Source organism: Cinclus cinclus, chromosome 31 (genome assembly GCF_963662255.1).
Source record: "Cinclus cinclus chromosome 31, bCinCin1.1, whole genome shotgun sequence".
NCBI lineage: Eukaryota > Metazoa > Chordata > Aves > Passeriformes > Cinclidae > Cinclus > Cinclus cinclus.
In genome coordinates this window covers 1,798,418-1,808,271 of record NC_085076.1, presented here as the reverse complement: position 1 = coordinate 1,808,271, position 9,854 = coordinate 1,798,418, and the positions used below count along the sequence as shown (strand labels likewise).

Sequence of the window (9,854 nt, the reverse complement as noted above, 5' to 3'; positions counted from 1 at the left end):
CCCTCTTGGGGACCCCCCCCGCCACCCCCCGGGGATGGGGAAGGGGGTTCTGCCCTTCCCTGCTCCGAGCCGGGACCCCGAGTGACACGGGGGGGACACAGCCGGGTGTCCCCCGCAGGGGAGGTGGCCCTGGAGCGAGGGGGTGGCGTGGAGCCCCCCCATTCTTTCCTGGGAGCCCCCCATTTTTTTCTTGAGAATCCCCCATTTCCCCGTCCTGGGACGGCGCTGGGGACACTCGGGGGGGACACACCGGTGTCCCCAAGCGAGGGGAGGGGTCCCGCTGCAGCCCCCAGCCCAGGAAATCGGGGCTCCCCACCCTCCTGTCACTGTCACTGTCCCCCATACCCCCCCCCCCCCAGGAGGGACTTTTGTCCCGTGCAAAGAATAAAGTCTGAGGAAGAGGAAGGTCTGGGGGTTCGGGGGAATTTGGGGACAGGGACCCCCCCCCCTCCCTTTTAAATCAGTGTCTTGGGACGGGGTTGTCCCTTCTGGGGGGTGGGGATAAAATCCTGTGATTTTGGGGGCGGGGGGGTTCGCAGTTGGGTTTAGGGTGGGGGGGGGTCGCAGCTGGATTTCGGGGGGTTCATAGCTGGGTTTTGGGGGATTCGCAGCCGGATTTGGGGGGGTTCACAGCCGGGTTTGGGGGGGTTCACAGCTGGGTTTGGGGGGGTTCACAGCCGGGTTTCGGGGGGTTCACAGCCGGGTTTGGGGGGGTTCACAGCCGGGTTTCGGGGGGTTCACAGCCGGATTTCGGGGGGGTTCACAGCCGGATTTGGGGGGGTTCACAGCTGGGTTTGGGGGGGTTCACAGCCGGGTTTGGGGGGGTTCACAGCCGGGTTTCGGAGGGATTCACAGCCGGATTTCGGGGGGTTCACAGCTGGGTTTGGGGGGGTTCACAGCCGGGTTTTGGGGGGGTCCACAGCCGGGTTTTGGGGGGATTCACAGCCGGATTTCGGGGGGGTTCACAGCCGGATTTCGGGGGGATTCACAGCCGGGTTTTGGGGGGATTCACAGCCGGATTTCGGGGGGGTTCACAGCCGGATTTCGGGGGGATTCACAGCCGGGTTTTGGGGGGATTCACAGCCGGGTTTTGGGGGGGTTCACAGCCGGGTTTTGGGGGGATTCACAGCCGGATTTCGGGGGGCTCACAGCTGGGTTTGGGGGGGTTCACAGCCGGGTTTTGGGGGGGTTCACAGCCGGGTTTTGGGGGGGTTCACAGCCGGATTTCGGGGGGCTCACAGCCGGGTTTCGGGGGGTTCACAGCCGGGTTTGGGGGGGTTCACAGCCGGGTTTCGGGGGGATTCACAGCCGGGTTTCGGGGGGGTTCACAGCCGGGTTTCGGGGGGATTCACAGCCGGATTTGGGGGGGTTCACAGCCGGATTTCGGGGGGCTCACAGCTGGGTTTGGGGGGGTTCACAGCCGGATTTGGGGGATTCACAGCCGGATTTCGGGGGATTTGCAGCCGGGTTTTGGGGGGATTTGCAGCCGGGTTTTGGGGAGGTTCACAGCCGGATTTTGGGGGCAGTGGGAGGGGGTCGGGGGGTTCGGAGGGCCCGGGAATGCCGCGGTCCGGTGCAGAAATAGCTCCTTGGAAAGAAAAACAGAGCCCGGGGCGGGGCCCAGGGGACACGGCGGGGTCGAGCTGCTCAGACTTATTAGGGAAAGGACAAAGATCCCGGGGGGCACCGGGGGGGCACCGGGGGGGGCACCGGGGGCCGCTCCGTCCCCGCTTCCCGTGGGAGGTGGGAGAGGCAATTCCCGCCCTGCTCCGTGCCCCAAATGTCCCCAAATAACTTCCACCCCCCCCCTCCCCCCTCCCCAGGGCCGGGTCTGGGGTCTTCTCCCGGGAGGAGGTGACAGCCACCCACCCCTGAGGGGACACCCCCACGAGGAGACCCCTGCCCATCCCCTGAGCCTTGGCCTCTGTGTTAATTACAGCGAGCTTTAATTAACGGCGGGTGGCAGGGAGGTGGCCCTGAGGTGGCCTCGGGGACAGCCCCCTCCCGGCTGAGGGGGGACGTCACCATCCTGTGCCACCAGGTCACCCTCGAGGCGTCACCTCCTCCCCTCTGAGGGTGACAGCGACGTCCCCGTCCCGTGGGAGCTCCGTGCGATGAGTTCGTGAGTGCTCGGACAGCCCCGGGGTGGGGACAGCGACAGCGACAGCGACAGCGACAGCTCGGAGGGGACACGGGGCTCCCGGAGATGTCAGTTTTATTAATGGCACCACGGGGACAGGGAGGGGACAGGGATAGGGACAGGGCATAGAAAAACTCGTCGGGGGGCACGGGAGGCTCCCCCCAGCCCGGCCGCAGCCTCGCCCCCTCCACGGGGCTCCGGCCGGATTTTGGGGGGCGCGGGGGGAGGTCCCGGGGGTTAAGGGGTGTGGGGGTTAATGGGGAGGGACAGGAGGGGACAAAGGGGACAGGGCGGGGGCCACCCTGCGACGTCATTTGGGGTCGGTCGCGGGGAGAGACGAGAAAACGGCCAGAAAAGGAGAAAAAAAAAAAATCGGGGGAGCAGAGAAACCCCAGCCCCGAGTTCGGGGAGGGGGACACGCGGCGGTGACACGGCCCCATTGGGGACGGGGGGGGATCCGACCCCAAATCCGCTGGTTTTGTGCTCAAAAAGGAGAAATTCCCTCCTCGCCCGGGGCTGGGGCAGGGAGGGACCGAGGGAGGGCGGGGGGGACGACCCGGGGTTGTCCCCAGCGTTGTCCCCAAGGCCGGGGGACCCGAGGCGAGGATCACACCCCGCTCCTCGCCGGGTCCCGAGCCTGGAGGAGCCGGGGCCGGGGCCGGGGCCGGGGCCGGGGCCGGGGGGTGAATCAGGAGCCCCCCGAGTTGGGTTTGATGATGCTCAGCAGGGCGCTCTTGAGGCTGCCCCGGCTCGGGGAGCGGGCGGCGGGTGGGGGCGCGGCCTGGGGCTCCCCCCGCAGCTCCATCTCGATGGTCATGATGACTTTGGGGGGCCGGGGGTCCCCCGTGCCCGCCCCCGGGGGTCCCTCCCTGCCCGCTAACCGCTATTTCCTATCCTTGCGAGAGTCTCCCGCGCCTCCCTTGGATTTCTTGGCGCTGCGGCCGTGGTCCAGCATGGCGTAGAGAACGGGGGCCTGCGGGGACAGGGGGGCGTCAGCTCCCGGGGACAGCGGGGACAGGGGGGGCAGGGGGGACAGGGGTGACAGGGGGGGCAGGGGGACATGGGGACAGGAGGGACATGGGGACAGGAGGGACAGGGGGACAGGGGTGACAGGGGGGACAGGGGGACAGGAGGGACAGGGGGACAGGGGTGACAGGGGGACAGCAGGGACAGGGGTGACAGGAGGGACAGGGGGACGGGGTGACAGGGGGACAGCAGGGACAGGGGTGGCAGGGGTGACAGGAGTGACAGGGGGGACAGGAGGGACAGAGGTGACAGGGGGGACAGGGGTGACAGGGGAGACAGCAGGGACAGGGGGGACAGGGGTGACAGGAGTGACAGGGGGGACAGGAGGGACAGGAGGGACAGGAGTGACGGGGGGACAGGAGGGACAGGGGGGACAGGGGGACAGGGGGACAGCGGTGACAGGGGGACAGGAGGGACAGGGGTGACAGGGGTGACAGGGGGGACAGGAGGGACAGGGGGGACAGGGGTGACAGGGGGGACAGGAGGGACAGGGGGGACAGGGGTGACAGGAGGGACAGGGGGACAGGGGGACAGCGGTGACAGGAGGACAGGTGTGACACCCCGCCGCGCCCCCCGCCCCTCCCGGCGCTCACCTGCCGGCTGCGCTTGGAGCCGTCCTTTCCCGAGCGCTGCAGCTTCCCCTTCTCCATGGCGCTGAGATTTTTTTTTTTTTTTTTTGAGGGAAAAAAAAAGTAAAAAAAATAAAATAAAAAATGAAAAGGAGCGGCTGGGGGTGCTGGAATGTGCAGCCGCCGGTTTGGGGCCGGTTTGGGGAGGGGTCGTGGCTCACCTCAGCCGCCGCTGCAGGAGCGCCTGGCGCCGCTGCCAGCAGTAGCGGGTGGCGTAGCCCAGGGCCACCAGCACGGCCACCAGCAGCAGGACCCCGCCGATGACAGAGCCCAGCACGACGCCGTAGCGGGTGGGCACTGCGGGGACGGTGGCACCGTGTCACCCCCCGGAGCAGGGAGGGGACGGTGGCACCGTGTCACCCCCCACAGCAGGGACAGGACGGTGGCACCGTGTCACCCCCCGGAGCAGGGACAGGACGGTGGCACCGTGTGACCCCCCGGAGCAGGGAGGGGACGGTGGCACCGTGTCACCCCCCGGAGCAGGGACAGGACGGTGGCACCGTGTCACCCCCCACAGCAGGGAGGGGACGGTGGCACCGTGTCACCCCCCGGAGCAGGGACAGGACGGTGGCACCGTGTCACCCCCCACAGCAGGGAGGGGACGGTGGCACCGTGTCACCCCCCACAGCAAGGACAGGACGGTGGCACCGTGTCACCCCCCGGAGCAGGGACAGGACGGTGGCACCGTGTGACCCCCCACAGCAGGGAGGGGACGGTGGCACCGTGTCACCTCCTCCGCAGCAGGGACAGGACGGTGGCACCGTGTCACCCCCCCCGCAGCACGGAGGGGACACGGCCACCATCAATGCTCAGGGAGGTGACACCGCCACCATCGGTTCACTGGGAGGTGACACCAGCCCAGTGCCACCTCACCATGGGTGTCAGGGAGGTGACACCGCCACCATTGGAGTCAGGGAGGTGACACCGCCATTATCGGTGTCAGGGAGGTGACACCGCCACCATCGGTGTCAGGGAGGTGACAGCACCACCATTGGAGTCAGGGAGGTGACAGCAGCCCAGTGCCACCCCACCATGGGTGTCAGGGAGGTGACACCTCCACCACCGCTTCACCGGGAGGTGACAGCAGCGCTCACCTTTCTCCAGCACGTAGAGCGTGACCTGCGAGGACTTGCCCACGATGTCGGGCGGGTTCTTGACGTCACAGGTGAAGGTGCCGTTGTCGCTGGGCTCCAGGCCGTGGATGACGATGGAGCCGTCCTTGCGCCGCGGGTTCCCCACCCACTCCATGCGCTCCTTGAAGCTCCCCACGTCATCGATGTAGGGCTGGCCCTGGGCGTAGTGGAAGATCTGCGACAGCGACATCGCCGTCACCGAGCAGCTCAGGTGGGGACAGAGGGGACAGTGGCGATGTGCGGGGTGTTGGGGGGGTCCTGGAGGTGCTCGTGATGTCCCCAGGGTGGCAGCGCGGGGTGAGGGTGGCACCAGTAGGGAGGGGACTGTCCTGGTGCTGGGGGTGGAGGGACGCGGGGACACTGTGGGGACAGCCAGGTGCCACCAGCAGGGAGGGGACTGTCCTGGTGCTGGGGGTGGAGGGACGCGGGGACACTGTGGGGACAGCCCGGTGCCACCACGGTGAGAGGGGACAATGCTGGGGCTGGCACTGGGACCCAGTGGGCACCGGTGACACCATGGGGACACTGTGGGGACATCCCAGTGCCACCACAGAGCAAGGGGACACTGCTGGAGCTGGGACCCGGTGGGCCCTGCTGGGTGGGCACTGGTGTCACTGACGGTGTCTCGGGGACACCCCAGCGCCACCACAGTGCAGGAGGACACCGTGTCACCCTCAGGGGAGGACCTGTCCCTGTCCTGCTGGCACTGGGACAACGGGGTTGGGTTGGGGACACCGCGGGGACACTGGGGTGGGTTGGGGACACTGGGGACACTCACGGAGATGCTGTCGCGGGTGCCCTCGGCCTGGAAGTGCCAGGTGATGGAAATGTCCTCCGAGATCCACTCGCTGGACCAGAAGCTGCAGGACAGGGTGACACTCGCCCCCACGGTGCCATAAACCTCGCGCTGCGTGTACACGTGGATTGGGGACACCGGCGACACTCCTGGGGACACAGAGGCGTCAGCGTCCCCCGCGCGGTGTCCCCGAGCTGCCACCCAAGGGCGCCGAGGGGAGGGCGAGGGCTGTGGGGGTGACAGCGGGGATGTGGCACTGTCCCGGTGTCCCCGGGGGTGGCTCGGAGGGGACAGCGGGGATGTGGCACTGTCCCGGTGTCCCCGGGGGTGGCACGGAGGGGACAGCGGGGTTGTGGCACTGTCCCGGTGTCCCCGGGGGTGGCACGGAGGGGACAGCGGGGTTGTGGCACTGTCCCGGTGTCCCCGGGGGTGGCACGGAGGGGACAGCGGGGTTGTGGCACTGTCTCGGTGTCCCCGGGGGTGGCTCGGAGGGGACACTGTCCCAGTGCGTGGTGACGCCGGCGGGGCTGGCACCCAGCACCCGCGGGGAGGTGACAATGGGACCCCACCCAAAGCCACCTCGGCGACACCATCAGAACTGGGTGTGCCACCCCCACCTGTCCCCAGGTTGGTGACAGCTCTGGGACCCTCCTGGATGTCACCATTGTCCCCAGGAAGGTGACGAGTCTGGGACCCTCTTTGATGCCCCCCCCCACCTGTCTCCAGTTTGGTGACAACTCTGGGACCCTCCTTGACACCACCCCCACCTGTCCCCAGGTTGGTGACAACTCGGGGACCCTCCTGGATGTCACCATTGTCCCCAGGTTGGTGACACCTCTGGGACCCTCCTGGATGTCACCATTGTCCCCAGGTTGGTGACACCTCTGGGACCCTCCTTGACACCACCCCCACCTGTCCCCAGGTTGGTGACAACTCGGGGACCCTCCTGGATGCCACCCCCACCTGTCCCCAGGTTGGTGACACCTCTGGGACCCTCCTGGATGTCACCATTGTCCCCAGGTTGGTGACACCTCTGGGACCCTCCTTGACGCCACCCCCACCGGTGACAGTCCCCCAACACCACGTGGGTGCCACCATCCCCACGACCACCCCCAAAACTCTCCTGTCCCCCCTCCCCCTCCCATCACCCCACCCCCCCACACTTTTTTTTTTTTTTGGGGGAGGGGGGGATGGGTGGGACGTGTCCCTTGTCCCCAAGCTCACCCAGCGCCGCCACGAGCCCGGCCAGCAGGAGGAGGTGGCGGGTGGCCCTCGGGGACATGGTGACGGTGACACGGAGGGGACAGCGGCGGGGACAGGAGTTTAAGGGATGGCACCGCCACGGCTGCACCCCCAAATCCCGGCCAATGAGCGCCGGCCGCGGGGGGAGGGCGGGGGGCTCAAAGGGGACATTTAGGGGACACTGTGGGGACAGTGTCCGTGGGGACACTGCGCCCTTTGTCCCGCCCCGCCGCATTCCCCAGAGCCGCGGGGGCGGGCGACAAGGAATGTGGCCGGAGGGGACAGCGGGGACAGTGTGTGTGGGGGGGGGGGGGTGACATGGGGGGCACCCAGGGGACAGGGAAGGGCGGGGTTGGGTTTTTTTTGGGGGGGGTTTGGGGGGAAAAAATGGGGATTTGGGGGGAAATCCGGAGGATTTAGGGGGAAAAATTTGGGATTTGAGGAGGGAAAAAAATGGGATTTGAGGGGAAAAACTGGAGGATTTAGGGTTGAAAAATTTGGGATTTGAGGAGGGAAAAAAATGGGATTTGAGGGGAAAAACTGGAGGATTTAGGGGGAAAAATTTGGGATTTGGGGGGAAAAAATGGGATTTGGGGGAAAAACTGGAGGATTTAGGGTGGAAAACTGGAGGATTTAGGGTTGAAAAATTTGGGATTTGGGAGGGAAAAAAATGGGATTTGGGGGGAAATCCGGAGGATTTAGAGGGAAAAATTTGGGATATGGGAGGGAAAAAAATGGGATTTGGGGGAAAAACTGGAAGTTTTAGGGTGGAAAACTGGAGGATTTAGGGTTGAAAAATTTGGGATTTGGGAGGGAAAAAAATGGGATTTGGGGGGAAATCCGGAGGATTTAGAGGGAAAAATTTGGGATTTGAGGAGGGAAAAAAATGGGATTTGGGGGAAAAACTGGAGGATTTAGGGTGGAAAACTGGAGGATTTAGGGTGGAAAAATTTGGGATTTGGGAGGAAAAAAAATGGGATTTGGGGGGAAATCCGGAGGATTTAGAGGGAAAAATTTGGGATTTGAGGAGGGAAAAAAATGGGATTTGGGGGAAAAACTGGAGGATTTAGGGTGGAAAACTGGAGGATTTAGGGTGGAAAAATTTGGGATTTGGGAGGAAAAAAAATGGGATTTGGGGGGAAATCCGGAGGATTTAGGGGGAAAAATTTGGGATTTGAGGAGGGAAAAAAATGGGATTTGAGGGGAAAAACTGGAGGATTTAGGGTTGAAAAATTTGGGATTTGGGAGGAAAAAAAATGGGATTTGGGGGGAAATCCGGAGGATTTAGGGGGAAAAATTTGGGATTTGAGGAGGGAAAAAAATGGGATTTGGGGAGAAATCCGGAGGATTTAGAGGGAAAAATTTGGGATTTGAGGAGGGAAAAAAATGGGATTTGGGGAGAAATCCGGAGGATTTAGAGGGAAAAATTTGGGATTTGGGAGGGAAAAAAATGGGATTTGGGGGGAAAAACTGGAGGATTTAGGGTTGAAAAATTTGGGATTTGGGAGGAAAAAAAATGGGATTTGGGGGGAAATCCGGAGGATTTAGAGGGAAAAATTTGGGATTTGGGGGGAAAAAATGGGATTTGGGGGAAAAACTGGAGGATTTAGAGGGAAAAATTTGGGAATTGAGGAGGGAAAAAAATGGGATTTGGGGGGAAAAACTGGAGGATTTAGGGTTGAAAAATTTGGGATTTGGGAGGAAAAAAAATGGGATTTGGGGGAAATCCGGAGGATTTAGAGGGAAAAATTTGGGATTTGGGAGGAAAAAAAAATGGGATTTGGGGGGAAAACTGGAGGATTTAGGGTGGAAAACTGGAGGATTTAGGGTTGAAAAATTTGGGATTTGGGAGGAAAAAAAATGGGATTTGGGGGAAATCCGGAGGATTTAGGGTTTAAAAAGTCGGGAATTGTGGCAAAAAACGCTGGATTTTTTGGGGGAAAACCGCTGGATTTAGGGTTAAGAACATGGGATGCGGTGAAAAACTCGGGATTTGGGTGAAAAAACTCGAGATTTGGGGTGAAAAACTCGGAATTTGGGGGAAACCGCTGGTTTAGGGTGAAAAACTCGAGATTTGGGGGAGAAAAAAAACGGATTTAGGGTGGAAAACTCGGGGTTTGGGGGAGAAAACCGCTGGAATTTTGAGGAATTAGATGGGATTTGGGGGGGGAAACCGCTGGAATTTTTGGGAAAACCGCTGGATTTAGTGGGAAAAATCTGGGATTTGTGGAGGGGCGGAATGCTGGATTTAGGGTTAAGAAAACGGGATGTGGTGAAAAACTCGGGATTTGGAGAGAAAACCACGGAATTTGGGAGAAACGCGCTGAATTTTGGGGGAAACATCAGGATTCAGGGGAAAATCCCGGGATTTGGGGATTACATTGGAGGGGTGGGGCAGATTTTTTTTTTTTTTTTTTGGGGGGGGTGGGAGTTGTGGAATTTGGGCGATTTTGGAGTTTTTGGAGGCGGGTTGTGGGGTTTGGGGGATCTGGGGGTTTGTTTTTGGTGAGAATTGTGGGGTTTGAGTGGATTTTGGGATTTTTGAGGGGGACTTGCGGGGTTTGGGGGGGGAGTTGTGAAGGAAAACTGCACAGTGGGGTTTGATTGGGGGCTGATAACCGGGATCGATATCGGGGATCGATAATGGGGATGGATAACGGGGATCGATAATGGGGATCAATAATGGGGATCGATAAGGGGGATCGATAACGGGGATTGATAATGGGGATTGATAACGGGGATGGATAACGGGGATTGATAATGGACATCGATAACAGGGATCGATAATGGGGATTGATAATGGCGATCGATAATGGAGATGGATAATGGGGATTGATAATGGGGATTGATAAGGGATTGATAACGGGGATTGATAACGGGGATTGATA

The 9,854-nt window shown here is 61.7% G+C and overlaps 1 protein-coding gene across 1 annotated transcript; it reads right to left on the bottom strand.

Moving 5' to 3' along the window:
- Positions 1–545: 545 nt before the first annotated feature.
- On the bottom strand, positions 546–7,006 carry MPZ (myelin protein zero). The gene is given in 9 exon segments (XM_062511247.1): positions 546–655; positions 720–788; positions 1,397–1,588; positions 2,837–3,113; positions 3,760–3,820; positions 3,957–4,092; positions 4,890–5,103; positions 5,707–5,873; positions 6,949–7,006. Coding segments are annotated over 9 exon segments (1,284 nt in total).
- Between the last annotated feature and the right edge of the window lie 2,848 nt (positions 7,007–9,854).